Source organism: Corythoichthys intestinalis, chromosome 12 (genome assembly GCF_030265065.1).
Source record: "Corythoichthys intestinalis isolate RoL2023-P3 chromosome 12, ASM3026506v1, whole genome shotgun sequence".
Lineage (NCBI taxonomy): Eukaryota > Metazoa > Chordata > Actinopteri > Syngnathiformes > Syngnathidae > Corythoichthys > Corythoichthys intestinalis.
Genome location: NC_080406.1, coordinates 20,097,392 through 20,121,650, shown reverse-complemented (window position 1 = coordinate 20,121,650; position 24,259 = coordinate 20,097,392). Strand labels below are relative to the sequence as shown.

The following is a 24,259-nucleotide window of genomic DNA, read 5'->3' as shown; positions in this document are numbered from 1 at the left end:
TATACAGTGATTGCACTTAAGGGAGAGATTGTCAATGATAAGGTAATAAATTAAGGTAAAGGCAATTCATATAGGCAATTCATTGATATATAAATAAGGTTTAAAAGGAAAAAGGTGAAAAGTTTTCGTTAATTTCTAATTGTGTTGTTTTATTTGTGTGCACCGTAGCTTTTAGAGTGTGATCACATCAAGGATGGAATAAAAGTTGTAAACCATCAGTTTAAGAGACCATCTTTTCAATCAAGATGCTACACTAGTTAATTCTATCAGCATTTCAACTCATTGTTTATTTGTGATTTATTATTGTTATTTACGTGTTTATTTGTACTTTAATAAATAATTTAAGTGTTCCAATATGTTTTTTGTGAATTGATAAGCGTCAACAAAAATTTCATTGCTAAATTAGAAAACAAAACAAACAAAAAAAAATTTTTTTTTTTAAATGATTAGATTAGTCGACTAATCGTAAAAATAGTCGGCTGACTAATCGGGAGAAAATTAGTCATTTGGGACAGCCCTACAACAGAGCTTTCCTAAGAGGTCTACTGCTTTAAGATGGCGGCTGTTTACTAACGCATCTAGATATGTTGCTAAAGCCACCTTTTCTGTCATTTGCATCTAGTTCTATAATATATGATTTCTACCGTAGCATTGTGTGGGCGTGGTTTGTAGGCTATCGGCTACAGTGAGGTATTATTGGAGCCACCTAGCATCGCGTTTGCAACGGCGTTCCCACTCCTGCCCTGCTCTCTCGTCTCCGTGAGTCCGTCTCTCAGACTTTTCTCGCGTCAACCAAGATAGTAACGCATAGTAATGCACGCCTTTGCCGCCTCAGTAACGGTAACGGCGTTGCCAAGATGAGAAAAGTAATTAATTAGATTACGCACGACTGAAAAAAATAACGCCGATAGTAACGCCGTTATATTCTAACGCCGTTATTAACAACACTGGGCAGAAATATGTATTTGAACGATTTGTTAAGATAATTGTATTAAAAAAAAAAAAAAACAGCATTTTCTAGCATTTAAGCTTGTGGACTTTTGCTATGCAGGTTAGGTTAATTCAGTGCTTCTCAATTATTTTCTGTTACGCCCCCCCCCCAAGGAAGACGTAAATGTTTCGCGCCCCCCCCCAAACTCTCTGCCGCCACTGTAAATAGTATCATTTGTCTATAAAATTACTATTATAAATACACATCTGCCTAACACTGTCCTTTTTTTTCTTCTGAAGGAAAAAAGTAACATAGATCAACTTATAATAAAGTATAACTTTATTAACATTGTTTGTAACAGAGAAGACTTGACGCGCATCAATTTGCCTGAATTAAAAAAAAAAAGTCACATCCAAACTGTAAAAAATACACTCAAGGTACAGTACATTTTTGACCATTTGATACAGAAAAATAAAATTAATAAAATCAGTAAATAATAACAAATTAAAATTGATTAGAAACATTCACTCATGAGGACAATATGCCCAAAAATTTGACCGAAAAAACAAAACTGAATAAAAGAAAAAAAGAATGTCCTTGGACAGAAGGACAGTTTTTATTTTTGCTGCTCACAGTATTACCTACTTTGCAATAGTGTGGAGTTATTTTGCAATGAGCATGCGAACAATGCTCACTAGTTTACTGATATAACACTGACAAAGCAGGACGATTGTTGGCAATATTCGGCACGTTTTCGCTGAAAAACAATCAAGCGGTTTATCAATGAGATTGGGGTCTAATGTCTTTAAGTGGCGTCTTAATTGATTTGGCTTCTGGCTGTCCGCTATAATTATTTTTAGGCACAGTAAACAGTGGTCTTTCCCCATCACCCACTGTATTAAAAGTCAAAGCTCAAGGGCAAACGGCACGAAAAAAGCGCATTCTCGGCGGCCGAGGTAGAACCGTAGGTGAGGGCGGTCGTTGTGACGATCCCAAGCCGAAAAGGGCACTTCTCGGGCGGCGACGTGAGAACCGGACAAGACAGTGGGTCGCTGCGTGAGTGAGTCCGGTCGGAAACTGGCTTTCGAAAACGGCGGCGGCACACTGCTCTTCCTATCTGTTTTCTGTGTGTGCTGAGTGCTCTTCCTTAGTTCAAAAATACTGCGCGCAGTCTGACAATGAGAGCACCACTGCCACCCACTGAGTGGATGTACAAGTAAGTACACTTTATTCCAGTATGGCAAAGAAAGAAAAAAAAAAATGCATATCCCCGAGGTCACATGCGCCCCCCCCTGGCATCGCTCTGCGCCCCCCCAGGGGGGCGCGCCCCACTATTTGAGAAGTACTGGGTTAATTTGAGCTAGTAAATTTACAACTCAACTAATTGGAACTTCCAAATTTTTTTGTGTTGAATCATGTTTTATTGTCGAAATGAGTGTCTTTTGTGTTAAAACTTTACAAAAAAATCAAAATTAGATCAAATGAAGTATCATTAAAATATATATTTTTTTGCACTTATATGCTTTTTTTAATACAGTTTTATCGTTCACACTAGGGTTTGAATACATTTATTGCTCTTGCAAAATGAAAGTGCTATTCTATAGAGTTTGAAGAAACACTCAGGTATTTTATTTTGTATTCGCATTTAATGCTCTTTTGAAAGTGAAATCCTGGTGCCAATGGATGCGCAGGTCAAAATTAATGTTACTGCAAGCTTAAACTTTTTTTGTTTTACATCTCATAAAATTATTCTCCTAAGCATTTAATATTTGTTATACAATTACTCGATTCATCGAACTAATTTGTCGTTGGACTGATCAATTACTTCAATAATCGATAGCTGCAGCCCTAGTCCACATACCACTAAAACCAGTGGTACTCACACTACATTTGAAAATCGCAAGTAGCACCAAAAAAAACCCACTGTAGGTGTGAGTCATAAATGTATTCATACAAACTAGTGCACAACGTTTAATCGATTAACTCGAGTATTCGATTAGAATAAAACATTTGAATTAAATTTTATTGCTTCGCGTAATCGTTTAATTAAAGTGGCGTTGTAATGGTTTATTTTGAAATTGTTTGCATTTAGTTTTATTGCTTAGGGTGGATACACTGCCCTCTTGTCTGCCTCATTTCACATGGCAGAATCCAACTGCTCCCTGTTAAGACCAACATAAGCTAGGTTTTGTTTGAGCTTATGTTTTTTAATGCATTCATAATTTAGTTTATAGATATAGTTAGCCCTTTTTTGTGGGAATATATGTCTGAACCATTTGCTAAGAGCATTGTATTAAAAAAAAAAAGTTAGCATTTTATAGCATTTAAGCTAGCTGACTTTTGCTATGTAAGTTAGCCAATTGTTGTTTTTGTTGTACATAGATCCATTTTTTTTTTGTTTTTTTTTTTAAATACTGTTTGAGGCTCAGCTGAGCTCAGGTGTTTTAATTTTTCATGTTCCTTATCCTATTACTCAATTATTCGAACTAACTAGTTCATCGATGAATCGACTACTAAAATAATCGATAGCTGCAGCCCTAATACAAACCATGATTAGTTCCACTGTTGAGCACTTTCTAAATTTCAAATCACGAAATCAAAGCAACATTATGGATCAAATTTATCTTTAACTTATAAAAGTGTTAATGCTACAATGGTGATGCAATACATGCATACAACTGTATAATGACAATGTATAACTCTCTCTTGGTCAGCTCCATGCCTATTCTATTCTATCCTATGCCGTTGTCATGGAAATCAAGCATAAGGCATCCTGTCATGTTGTGTTAGCACTCCCGCGGATGCTAACGTTTGTTCTCAAGTGACACGATCCCGCAACATCAGAATTGTGCTGTAGATAAACAAATGCCCGAGATGCTCACCCGGTACGCCTTCACAAAGCGCACGAACACAGGGAAGAAGACCGACGGCGGCGTGGTTTTTGAACTCTCCCCATAGAACTTCACAGCCTCGTCGAAGGCATCCTGTAGCCAAAAAACAAGCCCGTCGTTAGCTGAATTTCGACGTGCCTTCAGGAGAATACGCTGGACTTACCTGTGCAATCTTGGCATCATCCTGCAGCTTCTTCAGCTTGCTTTCATTGTGTGCGATGAAGTCCTTGAGCATAGTGTTGTGGCCGTGCATGCTGTACTCTCTCTTGGTCAGCTCCATGCCTCTTTGCAGCTCCTTTACATCCAGCAAGACGTTATCTAACGATACTGCAGCGTAATCCAGCGAGAACACATCATTAGGCACATTTGAGAATAAGACTCACCAAATAAAAACACTTACCTGCTGCCGCTTTCTCCACATAGTGCAGCTCATTGTAAAAGAAAGACACCTGTGTGTATTTCTCCTTCACTACATTAGCAATGTAGTGCAATAGTGTTATCTTGCGATCAGTCGACTTGGTGTCCAGAAGCTAAAATGAAAAAGAAAAAAAAGGTCAATGATGCAAAGGGTTATTTTGTAATAAATAATGGGTTTGACTTGCCAGGTCTAAACTTTGCAGCTTGAATCCGTAAACGGCTCCTCTTTTGCTGCTGTTCATGTAGTTTCCGAGTGCTAAAATAATCTGTTGGGGAAGTGATGTTTGACCATGACATTTGGTAGCATGGAAGTCAGGGAAAAAAATCAGCTCCCTTTGGTACGTACAGCGTACACAGTGAAGAGCATTTTGAACCCCTTTAGAAGTTCACTTACTTAGAAAATAGGTAGAGGTCTGAAATTTTAAGCATAAGAAATCCGGAACTCGCATTGTATGATTTTTCAATAACTTATTTGTAATTTAATGGGGTTTGTAAGTATTTGTACCCCTCAGAAAATCAGTGTTAATGTTTAGTCATGGTTTGTAATTACAGAGGTCAGACGATTTCTGTAGTTCTTCAACAGGTTTTCACATATGGAAACAGATTTTGGCCCATTCCTCCTCACAGATCTTCTCTAGATCTGTCAGTTTCGGGGCTGTTGTGGAGAAACACGAGATTTCAGCTCCATCCAAAGGTTTTCTGTTGGATTGAGGTCTGGAGACTGGCGAGGCCACTCCAGAATCTGGATATGCTTTTTACGCAGGCACTCCTTGGTCAGCTTGGCTGTCTGCTTCAGATCATTGTCATGTTGGAAGATCCAGCCACGACTCAACTTCAAGTCTCTGACTGAGGGAAGGAGGTTGTGGCTCAAAATCTGACCATACATTTCACCATTCATCCTCTGCTTTATACAGTCCAGTCGTCCTGTCTCCTTTGCTCAAAAGCAGCCCCAAAGCATGAGGTTTCCACCTCCATACTTCACAGTGGGGATGGTGTTCTTGGGATTGTACTCATCCTTCTTTTTCTTCCACTCACAACGAGTTAAGTTTGCACCAAAAAGTCTCACCTGACCACATGACTTTCTCCCATGAACCCTCTGCATCACTCAGATGGTCCCTAGCAAACTACAGACGAGCCTTCACATGTACTGGCTTCAACAGGGGGAACCTTCTGTGCAATGCATGATTTTAAATAGGACTGTCAAAATTATTGCGTTAACGGGCGGTAATTAATTTTTAAAAATTAATCATGTTAAAATATTTGACGCATTTAACACACATGCCCCGCTCAGACAGATTAAAATGACAGCACAGTGTCATGTCCATTTGTTACTTGTGTTTTTTGTTTTTTTGTTGCCCTCTGCTGGCGCTTGGGTGCGACTGATTTTATGGGTTTCAGCACCATGAGTATTAAGAGTGTGACAATATCTCGATACAGTGATATATTGCGATATTTTGCAACCCAATTGATTATCGATATGCTCCCGCCAAGTATCGATACTTTTAGTTGACATATTGGCCAGTATGAATGCTGTAAACTGCTCAGTGTTTGTTGAGCAATTCCTTGGCGGCCCACTAGGGGCGCTCATGAGTGACGGTGAAGGTAAAGTGCGCACAAGTCGTCTAGAGAAGAAGAGACAAAGCTCCAAGTGGGTAGAAAAAAATAAACAAGCTCCGTGAGAACGGTGGAGGAAAAAGTGAGAAAATACTGCTACAAATCACACATGTGGACACACTTTAGATTTTACACCAACAAGAGAGGAAGTAAAGTGAACAAGGACTTTGCTGTATGCAAGAATTGTCTAAGAAAAATAAGGTTCACTGGCAGCTGGTGACATAGTGGACACCGGAGTTTGTGTGCTTCGCTTTCCTCATTTGAGGTAAGAAAGTTTTGCAATGTAATTGACTTTTTAATTTACATGTATTATTTTGATGATATTTGGTCTTGAATGATATAAAATAAACCAGGACCCTAAACTGGATGAAAAGGAATATCGAACAAGCATGAACATGAATTTACTGATTTATTTGAAATTATTTGAGTACCACTTTCCATCTAGTTTACTACACAAACTGTTATTACTACCATTTTGATACAATAAGCTATAAAAATGGTTTGAATAGCTTCCAAGATATTTAAGGTGATGTGCATGATAATTAATGTAGCCTACATATTAAAAATAGGTAATTATTGCATTTTTAATTTCTATACATTCATAATTTTTTAATTTACTCAATACTTCCAACACAACAAAATAAAATCAGGATTTAAACTCAAAAGCTATTAAGTAGCTAATATTTTTTGTTTTATTTTGTTTTCAAGGTGAAGAAGAATGCGACTGACCGATTGCGACATCTCAAATGCTGAAGCCGATTGGGGAAGTGCTCAAACCGATGCTTTTGGCAGCAAAGGTCATATACGAAGAAAAGACCCACCAATTTTATTATTGCCCCACTCCAAGCTCAACTGCTGACAGACACCTACAGCTCTGTTAATTATTTTTTAAAAGATTTAAAACTTTAAAGAAATTAAGGGTGCCATTCATCATGATCTCTCCAAGAGATATCAGTGGTTGTGGTGTGTTTCCTCTATATGTGCAGGTACACAATTTGCAGTGGATGTATATTTTACAGCAATGTTGCACAAAAAAGGTGTCACTATTCAATAAATGACAAACAGTATTTTTTTCCATTTTGAACGTTCCCTTTTCCGTTCTATTTAGTACGTTTTTTTTTCTTTTTTCGTTTCAACAGTTGTATCGTAGAATATCATGTATCAAATTTCTGACCAGTATATCGATAATCGCTGTATCGTGATATCGTGAGATAATAGTTATCGTGAGCCTTGTATCGCAAATCGTATCGTATCGTGAGGTGCCCTGAGGTTCCCACTCCTAATGAGTATTGTGTAATTATTGACATCAACAATGGCGGGCTACTAGTTTACTTTTTGTTTGAAAATTTTACAAATTTTATTAAAACGAAAACATTAAGACAGGTTTTAATAAAAATTTTCTATAACTTGTACAAACATTTATCTTTTAAGAACTACAAGTCTTTCTATCCATGGATCGCTTTAACAGAATGTTAATAATGTGAATGCCATCTTGTTGATTTATTGTTATAATAAACAAATACAGTACTCATGTACAGTATGTTGAACGTATGTCTTGTGTCTTATCTTTCCATTCCAACAATAATTTACAGAAAAACATGGCATATTTTATAGATGGTTTGAATTGCGATTAATTACGATTAATTCATTTTTAAGCTGTGATTAACTCAATTAAAAATTTTAATCGTTTGACAGCCCTAATTTGAAACCATTGCACTGTAGTTGCAATTCGGCAATTGGCTGCTTTCCAATTGTCCCATAGCTTTTTCCAGCTTTGTGGAGCTCAGCAATTTTTTTATCTGGTGTCTTTTGAAAGCTCTCTGGTTTTGCCCAGGGTAGCAGTTGGATTATGACTGACTGTGGGGTGCGCGGGTCACAATAATGAGCTCAAACAGTTGGTAGGCGGTTACTCATGGGGTAAAAGGTGGACTTTTTTTAAGGTAGACTGACAACTCTTTGAGTGTCATAATTATTGATGATTCTCAAGGATACAAATACTTATGAACCCCAGTAAATTACAAATGAATCTTTAGAAAATCATACAATGTGATTTCTGGATTTTTTTAGATTATGTCTCTATGAGTGGAAATATATCTTTGATTGAAATTTCAGACCTCTACCCATGCAACAACTATTATTTTCAGTCTAGAGATAATGAGCTCACTTGCCTCTAGAATCTTCTTTAACTTCTGTGATGACTTGATGGAAACTGATGCCGCTATGACTGAATGGAGTTGCTGTAAGGAAACAGAAGTGAAATCAGCGCATCCACAATTTTATCAACAAATGAAGAAGCGCGTACCGGCGTGAGCATCACTATGCTCTCTGTAAAGTTGCCGACAAAGGCCATGATGGTCATCTTCTGCATGAGTCGCTCGATCTTGCTGAATAGCATCATGAAGCGGTCCTCGTCCGTCAGGCTCTCCAACGGCTTGCGCTCCTTCTCGAACTGCCGCAAGGTCTTCACCTCGTTCTCCGTGGGCTGGAAGCGCATCAAGCACTCCACGAAATCCACCGGCAGAGTACGCAGATCGAAGCTGAGAAGAGGGACAATGATGAATGTTAGCTTTTTAATTTCTCCCCAATGTATTGAACATATTGCATTTACTTACAGCTGAATGGCTTTGCAAATCTCCTCAGGCGTCTTACCCACTTTTCTCAGTGTAATGGCCAAGTTCTTTGCCCTGTTAGAATCCAACAGCGTCACCTTGTTGGGTCCCTTCTGGATGACCTGTTTGCTCATAGCCAGTTCCATCGCTTGACCCTGGGCTTTTGTCTTGAACATTTCCTCAAATTCATCCACATTCAGGTCCTAGAATCCCGACAAACGAGTTATAAAATTGGAGGACTTTTTGGCTAAAGAATTCTTGAAAAATAACCATTGCTTTTTGCTCCAGTGGTATGAAAAATACCTAAACCTTTTGGAATTTCTCACATTTCTGCATAAGATCACCATAAAATGTGGTCTGATATTTGTCAAAATCACACAGATGACAATTGTTGTGGGTAGAGTAGCCAAAATTTTTACTCAAGTAAGAGTAGCGTTACTTCAAAATAATATTACTCAAGTAGGAGTAGTCATCCAAAAAATGTACTCAAGTAGGAGAAAAAAAGTATCCAATGAAAAGAATACTCAAGTAATGAGTAACATTTTGAGTAACTGCTTATTTATTTATTTATTTTTTTAAACAAGGGTATTTTTTTCTCTCAGCACAAACTTATCTATATTAACTGTTGTTATAATGATACTGTACAATAACCCATTACATAAAAAATTCATTGAATTCCGGCAAGAGAAAAAAAAAAACAATAAAGAAGCATTATTTGTCCAAAGAGCATGAGTGCCCTGCCCTCTAGTGGAGAAAATAGTTCCTTGAATTGTGAATACTGTAGTTCCTTCATAGTTGCTATTATGAAATTAAAAGGATTACATCTCTGTTTTTTCGTGGTAAATCGGTGCCAAATAAAAACAGCGTGAGTTTTAAATCAGCGCTTTGGATTCATGTTGAGCGCAGCGCTCTATGTCAAACACTTCATTTGTTACGGTGCTCGAAAGACGCCACGCGATTGAACAGGCTGGCGTGATCTTAGAAGGGCAAGCTTGCATCTGATTGGTATAATGTAGTTATGTGATAATTGTTGCGACGTCTCATTGGTAAAATTAGTGGCGCTACTCTTGGCGATAGCATCGCTAGCAAACAAAAACAAAAAAAATCTAATATGTAGAATAAAGAGGAAAAATGTCACGACTCTTGTGTAGCCCAAAGTAGCGAGTAGGAGTAATGTTTTTTCTTCACAAATCTACTCAAGTAAAAGTAAAAAGTATGGCTAAGTAAAACTACTCTTAGAAGTACATTTTTCCTCAAAATGTTACTGAAGTAAATGTAACGGAGTACATGTAAGGCGTTACTACCCACCTCTGGTTGTAGGACACATGTTCCATGGATAATAATTCACACTTGTTTAAAACCCATATCCTATAGTAACAAGAGTCAACGATGAAACAAATAATACCTAAAAAGTGGCATTTAAATTTTAACTTGGCCATTGGGTGGTGGGACATGAGAAATCTGGCATTTTAGGGCGCACTCCAAATAAGTACTCCAGACTCACTTGGTATTTTAAGAATACAGGGTGACCCCAAAAAAAGTTTACACTGCCATAATACAACTTAAATGCCATGTTTATTCATCTTAGAATGAGAATTTAATCACAAATTATACATTATTGTAAAGAACATGTACAGTACACTCTATTTTTCAATGTGTCCTCCCTTAAGTGTCACAACAGCCTCCAGGCGCCTGCGGAACGCTTGACACGTCTTCTTTATGTAGGATGCTGTCATCTTTTCCCAAGAGGCACTGTTCTCCACAGTTGCCCATATGCTATAATCCAGGGGATTGAGATCTGGACTCTGGGTGGCCACATATCACCTTGTCAATCAACTTTTTGGTCCCCACAGATCGGGCACTTCCAGACCCAGGTTTTCGTGAGGCTGTTCCAGTATCTTTCAGCTTCTTTTTAACTTTGTAGACTGCACATCTGGATATTCTCAGATTTGCTGCAATCTCAGTAGGTGTCAGACCGGCACGCAGCAATTCAGGTACAGCTAAAGTTTTCTTCATTTTCAGCAGAAGCACAGGAATTGTAGAGACGAGAGATTACCAGCTGCATTGAGTGACCTTAATGAATCACTTAAGCATGACAACCTATTTAGATATGTTTCAATGGCTTTTAAACAAGCAGTCAACTGAGTGTAAACTTTTTTTTGGGTCACCCTGTATATTCAAATTGTCTATATTTTTTTTTCAGAATTTGATCTGAGAACAAGTAACTGTTAAACAGCATGGCTTTAATATTTTGTAAGTAATGTATTTAAAATTTGAAAGGTGGGACATAAAACGGAATGAGCCAACAGCCCTTTATGTTACATTCTAACTCGGACTGTCAAACGTTTAAAATTTTTAATCGAGTTAATCACAGCTTAAAAATTAATCGTAATTAATCGAAATTCAAACCATCTCTAAAATATGCCATATTTTTCTGTAAATTATTGTTGGAATGGAAAGATATGACACAGGACGGCTATATACATACAACATACTGTACATAAGTACTGTATTTGTTTATTATGACAATAAATCCACAAGATGGCATTAAAATTATTAACATTCTTTCTGTTAAAGGGATCCACGAATAGAAAGACTTGTAGTTCTTAAAAGATAAATTTGAGTACAAGTTATAGTAATTTTATATTAAAACCCCTCTTAATGTTTTCATTTTAATAAAATTTGTAAAATTTTCAATCAAAAAAATAAACTAATAGCTCGCCATTGTTGACGTCGCCGAGCAGGATGTCACATGGGTTTCCTGCCGTTCTTCCACAGTGTCTTAAGGTAGTGATTGAAATACACACATAAGGTGTCAATGGCGAGTTTTAAATTAATTAGAGATCTAGCCAGGGCAGAGTCTGAGTAAGTTTTATGTGTAATTTTGCATAGCTATTTTGATTGGGAATGCCAGTTCTCTTTACATTGAGCGCTTTTCTTTTTGTTAACATTATTTTTTTGAGAGATAGGAATATTATTTTTGTTGTGCTTTCACTAAATGATACTGTAGCGACTTAACTGTTCTGCCCAAATGCATGATGGTAAGTTGGGCAACCATGACTGTCAGTGGTGGCTGCAAATGGTATACAGTATGATCTGTCTTGTGTTCAATTAAGCGTGTTAAGAAAGAGATCGTCTCCTGTGAGAGATAGGAATATCATTTTGTTGTGCTTTTACTAAATGATACTGTAGCGACTTAACTGTTCCGCCCAAATGCATGATGGGAAGTTGGGCAACCATGACTGTCAGTGGTGGCTGCAAATGGAATACAGTATGTTGTGCCTTGTGGTCAATTAAGCGTGTTAAGAAAAAGATCGTATCCTGTCATTCTTCCCCACGTCGTTCGCCACAATACTTATATTTGTTGTCAAAGAGTTGCAAAGCCAATGAACGCCTGTGTCCACTCGGATTTCTCTGCCTTTTCGTTATCAATGTGCTAAAACGGCGTCATTGTAGACTCAGGCAATGCACGAACAGTTCATTCCGTGCATGTGTTAATTGCGTCAAATATTTTAATGTGATTAATTTAAAAAATTAATTACGTTAACGCGATTAACTTGACAGCACTACTTCTAACAGAAACTTGTCCCGAAGAAACTTACCTCAAGTATCTTCTCGTCATCGATCTCATTGAAGACAGTTCCGTTGATCTGGTTGGGTTTTAGTGCCACCCAATTGAAGACAGGCATGCGGAACTTGGTTTTGATGGGTTTCTTAATCTTAACAGCTGGACAGGAAAGCAGTCATGAGAGTTTGATTCTAGTGAAGTGTGCGCACACTTACACACTCACGTGTAGGGAATAGGCTCAATGAATACGGGAGATATGACAAAATTGTCAAGGGCACATGTGTCCTATAGTGAACATGCTCAGTGTGTACATTAGATTTTTGTCACTACAATTTGTGAAGTGGGTTGGAATGGGCAAAAAAAATCATATCAAGGCAACAGGGCAATTGACATAAATTCAATCCCCTAACTACAGGTAGTCAGCGGATTACGAACGAGTTCAATTCCTACGCTGGCGACGTATCAAGGGTCAATTGGAATTGACCCTTTAAGTACTCCAAAGTAACTATCCAAAAAGTCAAAAAGTATTGTATTTTGTTTAAAGGTGGAGGATTCACTGCCATCTGGTGGCAGCGTTGGGTCTGGCTGGACTGTCATTCAATTATGCTTCCATACAGGAGCACCCACAAGTTTCACATGGATAAAGGATAGCTGCAGTAAGTTGTTTCAGCGAATATATGTTTGTGTATGGATTTGTAATTAAATTTAGAGCTACAGTTTGTGGAGCTACGTGTGAGCGATTTGCTATAAGAATTGTAAACATTCGTAGCATATAAGCTAGCGGACTTTTGTGATGCAAATTAGGCTAATTTAATCAATTAAATTTACATATTGATCAGACTCAATAGACGTTTGAACACCAATCGTTTCTTGTCGAGTGTTTTGTTTTTAAAATGTGTGTTGTTTTGAACAGACGTGTACATGCAGTGCTGGCCAAAAGTTTGGCACCCCTGCAATTCTGTCAGATAATGCCCAATTTCTCCCAGAAAATGATTGCAATTACAAATGCTTTGGTAGAAATGAATTTTGTTTGCAATTAAAAAAACACAAAAGACAACTGGGAAAAAAATTAAATCATTATCATTTTATCAAAAAATCCAAAAATTGGCTGGACAAAAGTATTGGCACCCTTTGAAAAATCGTGATGATTCTCTAATTCGTGTAATTAACAGCACCTGTTACTTACCTGAAGCACGTAACAGGTGGTGGCAATAACGAAATCACACTTGCAGCCAGTTAAAATGGATTAGAGCTGACTCAACCTCTGTCCTGTGTCCTTGTGTGTACCACATTGAGCATGGAGAAAAGAAGACCAAAGAACTGTCTGAGGACTTGAGAAGCAAAATTGTGAGGAAGCATGGGCAATCTCAAGGCTACAAGTCCATCTCCAACAACCTGAATATTCCTGTGTCCACCGTGCGCAGTGTCATCAATAAGTGTAAAGCCCGTGGCACTGTGGCTAACCTCCCTAGATGTGGACGGAAAAGAAAATTTGACGAGAGATTTCAACGAAAGATTGTGTGGATGGTACATAAAGAACCTCGACTAACATCCAAACAAGTTCAAGCTATCCTGCAGTCCAATGGTACAACAGTATCAACCCGTACTATCCGTCAGCGTCTGAATGAAAAGGGTCAATACGGTAGCATACCAGAGAAGACCCCACCTCTCACCCAGAGACATAAAAATGCCAGGCTGGAGTTTGCCAAAACCCTCCATGAGAAAGCCAAGAACGTTTTGGAAAAATGTTCTTTGGTCAGATGAGAAAAGCCATCAACATAGAAAACTAGGCTTTCAAAGAAAAGAACACGGTCCCCACAGTCCAACATGGCGGAGGTTCCCTGAAGTATTTAGGTTGCTTTGCTACCTTTGGCACTGGACTGCTTGACCATGTGCATGGCATTATGAAGTCTGACGACTACCAACCAATTTTGCAGCATAATGTGGGGCCCGGTGGGAGAAAGCTGGGTCTCCCTCTGAGGTCATGGGTCTTCCAACAAGACAATGACCCAAAACACACTTCAAAAAGCACTAGAAAATGGTTTGAGAAAAAGCACTGGAGACTTCTAAAGTGGCCAGCAATGAGTCCAGACCTGAGACCTATAGAACATGTTAGTTTGGAGAAGGCACCCTTCAAATCTCAAGAGACATGGAGCAGTTGGCCAAAGATGAATGGTCTAAAATTCCAGCAGAGCATACAAGAAACTCACTAATGGATACCGGAAGCGGTTGTTCGCAGTTATTTGTCTAAAGGTTGTTCTACCAAGTTTAAGGCTGAGGATGCCAATACTTTTGTCCGGCCCAAGTTTGGAGCTTTGTGTAAAATGATAATGATTTTTTTTTTTTTCATTCTCTTTTGTGTTCTTTCATTGCAAGCAAAATAAATGAAGATATTACTACCAAAGCATTTGTAATTGCAATCATTTTCTGGGAGAAATTGAGCATTATCTGACAGAATTGCAGGGGTGCCGATACTTTTGGCTAGCACATTATGTGTGTAACAGCTTTACAAATTGTCAAAAGTGAAGGAGGTAAGAAGCTTCAAAAAGCACAATTGCTATGTTTGCTGTCTGTCAAGCTGAATAACTTCATGTTTAGTGAGGACAGAATAAGTCATGTTAATAAAGTCAAAAAATAAGATAATGTGAGGTACAATTAGGTTGGGGCGACTTAAAAGAAAAAAAAAAGTCAAAAAATTACGTTGTAACCCGGGGACTACCTGTCTACTGTATTTATTCACTCAATACTTCATGCATTTGGAGAAATTATGGCTTTTGGCTGTTCAGTAATGCTGACGTTTAATGTGCATGGAGCTCGTGAAGAGACAAAAGAGAAACCTTCTTATCTGCTTTTCACATCAAGTGATCGTGTCTAAACATGCGACCGATACTTTGAGATGTGGAGAAGCACAAAAACACATCGCAATACTGTACTCTACCGATGTGGGACAGTGAAACCATGCAGATCATTTGAAATTTGGTATTTTCTTAGTTTTGTCAAAATGAAGCAATGATTCATCAATTTGGTCAAAGACGTGGCCAAAACAAGCAAGGAAAATACCAATCTCAAGGCATGTTGGAGAGAAGGAGAAAGTTGGTAGCAAAAAACTGAAATGACTGAACAGAAGAGGCAGAACCTACAGAATAGTTTGATGGGTCCCTCTGGTTGGCAGAAAAAGAAACAATTCAAAGAGACATTAATGAGAAGAAATTGCGGGGGAAATTAGAAGAATTAGACAGCCTATGAAAAATACAGATGCAATGCATAAATTCATGCGTTAAAAAGTATATTTTTAGGGTAGCAACAATTCAGTGACATTCATTGACAATATGAAACCAGAATATATTCCTTTAGATGCGTGAAAAAGCTTGAAAAGTTAAAAAAGTACATGATTATACATCCGATTGCCAGTGAAAAGAAAAAGCACAGACTTCACCATCAGTTGACGAGACAGCTCCCACAGACATTGCGGCAGTCTTTCCCATAGGGGGCCGACCGAGGCAGAACGTTGCGGTGGGCTTTCACTGTGATAAACTCAAGCACACGCTGCGTTCTAATGCCGGATTTAGGTGGGAAAAGGATGACATTTTTACGCATACAAGGTGGCTAGAGTGTCCCAAGAGTGATTTTGTCAAGGATTCAAGGTAATTATTATATAAAATAGCACCATGCGTGCACTTTGAAACGTTGTGGAAAAATGAAATTAATGGAAAAAACTAGCTTAACTTTAGCTTGAAATATTTACATAAAATGAATGATAATTGCCCGTATTTTTTGTTGTTGTTGCTTTTAACCAAAAATTTAGACTGTTTTACGTTCATATTTTTACGAAGTCCAGGATTTACGCATTTATTTACAATAATTTTCACTAGTCCTGTCAAAATTATCGTGTTAATGGGCGGTAATTAATTTTTCAAATTAATCACGTTAAAAAATTTGATGCATTTAACGCGCATGCCCCGCTCAAACAGATTAAAATGACAGCACAGTGTCATGTCCACTTTTTACTTGTGTTTTTTGGTGTTTTGTTGCCCTCTGTTGGCGCTAGGCTGCGACTGATTTTATGGGTTTCAGCACCATGAGCATTGTGTAATAACTGACATCAACAATGGCGAGCTTCCAGTTTAAATTTTCGATTAAAAATTTTACAAATTTTATTAAAACGAAAACATTAAGAAGGGTTTTAATATAAAATTTGTATAACTTGTATTAAAATTTATCTCTTAAGAACTACAATTCTTTCTATCCATGGATCGCTTTAACAGAATGTTAATAATGTTAATGCCATCTTGTTGATTTATTGTTATAATAAACAAATACAGTACTTATGTACATTATGTTGAATGTATATATCCGTCTTGTGTCTTATCTTTCCATTCCAACAAAAATTTAAAGAAAAATATGGCATACTTTATTGATGGTTTGAATTGCAATTAATTATGATTAATTAATTTTTAAGCTATGATTAACTATTAAAAATTTTAATCGCTTGACAGCCCTAATTTTCACTTAAAAAGCAATTTGTTCTGTGACGGCCGCCACGTAGGACTATACGCAATAGCTTAAATTTAGCTTGAAATATTTACAAAAAAAAAGGAATGGTAACTGTCCCTTTTTGTTTGCTTTTAACCAAGAATCTATACTGTTTTATGTTCAGATCTATAGAAATTCCGGGATTTACGCATTTAATAACATAAAAATTCAACTTAAAAAGCTCTTTGTTTTGTGATGGCCTCATGTTGTATTTTGTATCCATACACAATAGCGTAACTTTAAATTCAAATAACCATGTAATTTTTGACCAACTGCCCGTTATTTGGCAAAACATTGTAATTTTGACATTTCTACATCCATACAAAAAAAAAATCGGCTTTTACGTGTTTTATTTTAAGTAACATTTCAATCTAAAAACGACACGGGCCAGATAGCCGGCAAGAGGCTATATAGTAACATTGGAATCAATCTAAATGAGTTGTGATTGTATATAGAAAAATGCTCATTTTCCTTTGTTGAGTAAAATTAAGATGATTCTGCATGCTTTACTCAAGTAGTAAGTTTCTGATGTGAAAATTGAATGATTTATCAGCAGTTGAAAACTTAGCTATTTCAGGCAAAAACTTATATGAAATGTTAAATATTGCTATTGATCCTGAAAATATAGATTTGTATTTGCTTATGTTTGAGCATCTAGCATAAAATTTGAGAATCTTATAGCCATTTTAAGTTTTGTTATACTGATATGAAAAAAAATAATCGGGAATTTATTAGGGAACGACTTTGAATTTTTTTATGTCGCTGCTCATGGAGACTTATACATGCATAAGGGAGGTGCCTGTTTTGATTTTAGGTTGCTAGTGTCTTTGGTTTTGAAAATATTTGACATTTAAATTTTTGAAAATAGGCCCCCTACGGAACGGCCCTGCGCCACGTTTCCCGTCAAGTGATAGTGAAGTCTATGGAAAAAGGTTGTAGGTTGGGTTAAATGATATGTAGTGTTTTTGAGGTAAAAACACAAATTTAAAAACCATATAGTTCTGCCAATGTATTTTTCCCATAGACTTTTCTCCCATTTCAGAAAGCTTACCGGCTAAACCTGAGTTGATGATGACAGTGGGAGTCCCGCAGCCGGGCAATGGGGGAGCAGCAGGAGGCGGCGGCGGAGGCAAGTGAACTGACACGTCTGAAGCAGAAGTTGGAAGCGGGGGTGGTGGTGGAGGTGGCGGCAGCGGAGGGGCAGGCGGCGGAGGCGCTGGCGCAGGAGTGGTGGCCGACGGTCCGTTTGGCACTGTAAGAGGAAATGGGATCAATAAACTTGACAATTGAACAGGAGTGTGTAGACTTTTCACATTGTGCACTTACATGGGGCGTTTTCTGGCAATGGTGGCGGCGGAGGAGGCGGAGCCACCGAAGAACCCGCCACACCTCCCACGTGTGTCGGATTGTAGACGCCGACACAGTTTCCGCCGACAGAATTTCCGCCCACTGTGGTACCCGTCAACGCTTCAGTGGCGGCGGGCGGTGTTGGAGGAAGGATGCAGATGTCCCCGTTTCCCTTTTTGTGGATCCTGATGGTGCCCTGCTTCTCCAGCTCGTGGATCTTCTTCTCCAGGTGGCTTTGCCGCTGGATGGCCTCATCCTTCTCCTTCAAGATTTGCCGCAGTGACTGGAGCTTTCCACTGCTGTCTTTGTAGGCTTCCTGTAAATTGTCATACATGCACCGTTATATTACAACTCCATCACCACTTGTCACTTATTCACATTATTCCCAATCTGTGTAAACCAGAGGTGTCCAAACCATTCCACATAGGGCCACAGTGGGTGCTGGATTACATTCCAACAAAACAAGATGACACCTTTTCACCAATCTGGTGTCTTACAAGTAGGGTTGGGCAACGAGAATCGATGGAATCCGGGACAAACACTCCAATGATCCCGGAACCGTTCGAATTTTTAAATTTTGAGTGCCCCGACCTGCCAATCGGAAAAAAATAGCTTCCGAACACCATGAAGAATAAGCAGCCACGTGAAGCGTGTGTTTGTGCCTTGCAACTTGATTTCAACCATGGAAACGGTGCGGCGGCGCTCAAAAGTTGAACTCAACTTCACAAAGAAAAATGACCAGTCAGCTCAGTGCAACATTTGCAACACAGCTATATCATGCAAAGGTGGCTGCACGACCAATATGATTAAACACCTCCGTCTTCATGAAATACAAGCGCCGAGTAGTGCATAGCTGAGTGCCGCATATTTGACACGCAGTGCCAGTCTTCTAACCAGTCAGAACCAGGTAAGTAAAACAATAAATTACGTCTGTCTTCTGCTGACCCAACCCCGGATTAAGAGCGGTAGATGATGGATGGATGGATGGATGGATGGATGGATGGATGGATGGATGGATGGATGGATGGATGGATGGATGGATGGATGGATGGATGGATGGAATAGTACGAGAATAAGTCATATTACTACATCGGGCTAATGTAGCTACATAAGTAGCTACGTACTTTACGTAGCGCGTTGCCGCCTCCATTAAAATCAACAGTATTAAAAGCATCTTTTGTTTTTGAATCGGTTTTACAAATAAGGAAATCCTTATTATTTTTGCCTCATCTACATCAAATTATAATCAATAGAAGAATTCATACTAATGCTTCGTTGTAGCTCCCAGCTAAGGTACATATATGTAAAGTGTGTAGCGGCTCACAGCTTCCTTGCACTTGCGTAATATATGCGACTTTTTCTCGCTTTTTCATATTTATGCGTTCAAGCTTCATCTGCACCCACTGAACGGGTGTTCTCCACTGCAGGAAACACCATCTGTCCAGAATGCTTAAACCTTACAGCCTCAGAGGGCAGATGTGATCATTTTCCTCAACAAAAACTGTTTCTGATTTTATACTGTACCCGCTGCTAATCTGGACTGGGTTTTACAAGTTGCTTTATATGTTTGTTTGTTATAAATTCTTCACCAGGTTAGCCCATGAGTGGGAGCTCAATAGCATGTAAAAATACCTGCAGCATAAGACACTCTTATACATAGGCAAAAGAATGTGTAAATGTTTTCTTTGTGAGCTTTTGAAAAATAAACATCATTGTGAAAGTGCACTCCTGTGAAAAGAAATTTCATCATATTCAAGTTCAAAGAATGATATTTATATACAAGTTAAAAATAGCCCTGTAAGAAATTCATAGTTAATTGAAAGTTCATATATTTTAAAAAATAACCGAGAAGTTAAGAAATGAATACAAACAATGCAATTTTTTTTACCCTGCCTAAAAAAGAATCGGAATCGAGAATCGTCTGGAACCAGAATCGAAATGCTGAATCGGAATAAGAACCGTTCAAATTCAAACGATGCCCAACCCTAGTAGCAATACCCTTAGTTGAGCATGAAAGGCAGAGGAGCAACACTGGTCAGAATTCACAAGGAGCAGGCAACAACAGATGAATTGATAATCACAAGGCAAGACACAGGAACAAATATGAATGAAACCAAAGCAAAACATACTAAGTAAAAGCACTGTCTTTAAAAAAACATGTTTAAACAAATGCAAACTGTGATCACAAGTTCATGCAATGTAGTTTTTTGAGACCTAACAGAAAATAATCAGTGCATTTATTAGTTTATTAGTAAATTAAAGACTTTTAAGACCTCGAGCGAACCCTGAGTTACTACTGTAATTTCCCAAATATAACGCGCACTTTTTTCCCTGAAAATCAACTTGTAAAATCATGGTGCGCATTATACACGGGTACAGGGATGGAGACAGAAATATATATATATATATATATATATATATATATATATATATATATATATATATATATATATATATATATATTAGGGCTGTCAAAATTATTGCGTTAACGCGCGGTAATTAATTTTTTTAATTAATCACGTTAAAATATTTGACGCAATTAACGCACATGTCCCGCTCAGAAAGTATTCTGCCTTATGGTAAGTTTTACAGCAAGGCTTTTTATGCTGTCCAACAGCGAACTCTTGTGGTCGCTTTGCGACATGGTTTATTGTTGTCTTACCAGTTCATTATGGCTGCACGACGTCTCGGGCTGATAATGTTGTGCTTATATGATCCTTGGACAAGATTTGTTCGTAAGTATGGTTGTTGTAAAGAATGTACATATTATGTTAGTAAGCGAAATGTTATATTTTTTGTATGAGACGCTTTTTGTTTATGTTTAGTGAACCTGTATAGCGTGCTAAGCTAACGTTGTTGCTAATGCAATGCTTGTGTACTTTTATTTTGTAGTTTTACGACGGTCTAAAGAGGACAATGGTTTGAGGCCATTTTATTAATAAATCAGATGAAAAAGGAAGAAGAATTATTAAGGCGTCGTTCACTAGCTGTCTAGCTTTGGAAAAATTAGACGCTTCGGAGTGAGGACAGCATAGACAGATTTAAATGACAGTAGAGTGAAATGCCCACTACAGTCCTTATGTACCGTATGTTGAATGTATATATCCATCTTGTGTCTTATCTTTCCATTCCAACAATTTATTTTACAGAATATATATATAATTTACAGAAAAATATGGCATATTTTATAGACGGTTTGAATTGCGATTAATTACGATTAGTTAATTTTTAAGCTGTAATTAACTTGATTAAAAATTTTAATCGTTTGACAGCCCTAATATATATATATATATATATATATATATATATATATATATATATATATATATATATATATATATATATATATATATATATATATATATATATAGATGAAGACCGTTTTTTTAAAATCTTTTTTTATTGACACGGCCATGTCATGTTGAAGAAACGTATGCGGCGACCCGTTGCCGACCATTACGGTACGCGAAGTCACCATTTTGTTTCGGTAATACTTCACTCTGATTGGTCGAATGATTTCGTCCGTGTTATATTCTACTTTTTTCACTCTTCATAAAGCACAGAATTTCGTTTCTTGAACTCATTTAAGTCATCGTTTATTGCAGCTCCGCAACTCGGACCATAACAAATGTAACACACCACAGACTTCCTGTGTCCGTCAACTATATCTGTCCCTCGGGAAACTCAAACCCAAATAACAATAGTTCCTATTGTTACAGTCTATTGTACAGCGATGCGCTCTTTCCGATTTCCGACGTAAATCCTCACTTTTATTTTACCGTATCAATCCATGGAAGAAACATTTATTCATCATGATGAAACGAGCAAGTTATACAGCAGCCTTTTAAAGAAAAGTCACATCTGTTTAGCTTTCTCCTGGATTCTGGTAAGTTGTTACCGTACATACTGTCAATTTACGGTAATGTTTTGAACTACCAATGTGCTATGCTGGTGCTGTGTTTCACCAGTCAGTAAAATGAAATTTCTGTATCTTTACACGAGCTCTGTTTTCTTGTATTCTTCTATTTGTTGGTGCTAAAATTAGGGTGCACGTTATACACGGGAACAATAATTTCCCCTAGATTTTACAAGGAAATTTGGGGTGCGTGTTATACACGGGTGCGCCTTATATTCGGGAAATTATGGTTCTCTATTTCAAGTACATGTAAATGGAATATAGGTGTACTTGCATCCAATATATCACACCCACTGTATAAAAAAATGAGGTAACCACAACATCAGAAACACTAGTTCTCTGATTGTGCATCCACATGAGGATAAAACTGAAACTGAAAATGATCTTAACATCATTTCGCGAACAATTTCTATACCACCACTAAATCATATTATTTCCCTCCTATTAAACTTTAAATTATGCCTTCCGCTAATTGACATTTATTTGTTTCTATCATCAGATAAGCAATTCCCCAAATGTAATTACTAGGGCTGTCAAACGATTAAAGTTTTTAATCGAGTTAATTACAGCTTAAAAATTAATTAATCGTAATTAATCGCTATTCAAACCATCTATAAAATATGCCATATTTTTCTGTAAATTATTGCTGGAATGGAAAGACACAAGATGGATATATACATTCAACATACAGTACATAAGTACTGTATTTGTTTATTATAACAATAAATCAACAAGATGGCATTAACATTATTAACATTCTGTCAAAGCGATCCATGGATAGAAAGACTTCTAGTTCTTAAAAGATAAATGTTAGTACAAAGTATAGAAATGTTATATTAAAACCCCTCTTAATGTTTTCATTTTAATAAAATTTGTAAAATTTTCAATCAAAAAATAAACGAGCAGCCCGCCATTGTTGATGTCAATAATTACACAATGCTCATGGGTGCTTAAACCCATAAAATCAGTCGCACCCAAGCGCCAGCAGAGGGCGACAAAACTCCAAAAAACACAAGTAACAAGTTAGGATTGCACTGTGCTGTCATTTTAATCTATTTGAGCGGGGCATGTGCGTTAATTGCGTCAAATATTTTAACGTGATTTATTTTAAAAATTAATTACTGCCCGTTAACACGATAATTTTGACAGCCCGAGTAATTACATTATTTTACAACCAAGCGACACCTAATAAGACACGGGATTGTTGGAAATTACTACGTCAATTGCAACAAATATGTATTATGTGAGTGCTTTATTTAAAACAGTAGTCATGATGCTTGAACCGTTTCATGTGTTAACACAATGGCAAGAGGAAAAAAAGTTGATGCCGTAAAGTACATTAAAAGGTCATGCTGTTCATTTGCACTCACATAGCCAGCAAAAAAATCAGCTAAATCTTTTTACTCTCAATCAAAATGTTAATGTTTAAAGGGATCCTCTATTTTTAAGACAAGTAATTCTTAAAAGATAAATGTTCGTATGAGTTAAAATAATTTGATATTAAAACCCCTCTTAATGTTTTTGTTTTAATAAAGTTTGTAAAATTATTTTAAGTGATAGGTCGCCATTCTTGTTACGTCACAGTGCGTGACGTCACTGGTCCCGTTGCCGAAATTCCAGCGTGTCACTCGTTAGCTTTCCCAACATGTCGTCAGTTCTACCCTTCCTATTTGAACCAGATCTGAAAAGTGAAGAGCAGGACAGCACTGTCGGTCGTTCACAAGATGAGCTCCAGGGAAAAATGTGTGCAGCAAATACCTGATAAGACAAAAGTTGGGCAAAACTGGTGATGCGAGAGAGTGCTGTTGTGTTAGGAACTCCGGTTGGGAGCGAGAGTGTACGCTGTCCGGTTTTATTAGCAGATACTCAAGGTAAGCATATTGCGTTTTCAAACTTATCCCAATATAATTATGTAGATTGTTAGCATCCAAAGCTGTCGTGTGCTTTACATACAGTACAGGCCAAAGAGCACACCTTGTGTAATCCATGTCTGTACATTGTAACGCGTGGTAGCTAGGATACGTGTATAAAAGTACCAAAAACGGGAGAAGCTTCCACTATGCACATTTATTCACAAAAAATAATATTTCCACCTTGGCCACTCTTCACTCAGGAGCTCAGCAGTAAGCAAACACGCATTCCCTGACGAACTCCAACATTGTTGTGAGGTCCACGTCAGAGTCACTGTCGTCACTGTAGCGTGCCATAGTGCTTTAAATATTTAGTATGATTTGGGGAAAACTCCCACGAAGAATAGTCAACATAAAAGATAGCAATAGTAATCCAAATCCGCGTTTTTTACTCACTCGAAGATCCAGAAATTAGACCGATCCCATGGCAATGTCCCAGCCGTCGATTCGACAAAATAGACTGATCCGAAAAGCCGCTGTGGGACCGACGAATCAAAAAAACAGACAGGTTCGAAACCAATAT

At 37.6% G+C, this 24,259-nt stretch overlaps 1 protein-coding gene across 7 annotated transcripts in view; it reads right to left on the bottom strand.

Annotated features, from left to right (window-relative positions):
- fmnl2a (formin-like 2a) overlaps positions 1–24,259 on the bottom strand; it is a 168,025-nt gene that overhangs the window by 23,878 nt on the left and 119,888 nt on the right. For 4 of the 7 annotated variants that reach the window (XM_057852649.1, XM_057852650.1, XM_057852654.1 and 1 more), the window contains 11 exons: positions 17,890–18,226; positions 17,615–17,815; positions 15,171–15,191; positions 12,065–12,189; positions 8,466–8,665; positions 8,156–8,390; positions 8,022–8,090; positions 4,425–4,505; positions 4,223–4,352; positions 3,986–4,149; positions 3,814–3,915 (listed from right to left, as the gene is read on the bottom strand). In XM_057852649.1, the coding sequence (XP_057708632.1) occupies positions 3,814–3,915; positions 3,986–4,149; positions 4,223–4,352; positions 4,425–4,505; positions 8,022–8,090; positions 8,156–8,390; positions 8,466–8,665; positions 12,065–12,189; positions 15,171–15,191; positions 17,615–17,815; positions 17,890–18,226 (1,665 nt within the window). The remainder of the gene's footprint in view (positions 1–3,813; positions 3,916–3,985; positions 4,150–4,222; positions 4,353–4,424; positions 4,506–8,021; positions 8,091–8,155; positions 8,391–8,465; positions 8,666–12,064; positions 12,190–15,170; positions 15,192–17,614; positions 17,816–17,889; positions 18,227–24,259) is intronic. The other 3 variants (XM_057852655.1, XM_057852652.1, XM_057852656.1) reach the window with 1 other exon arrangement.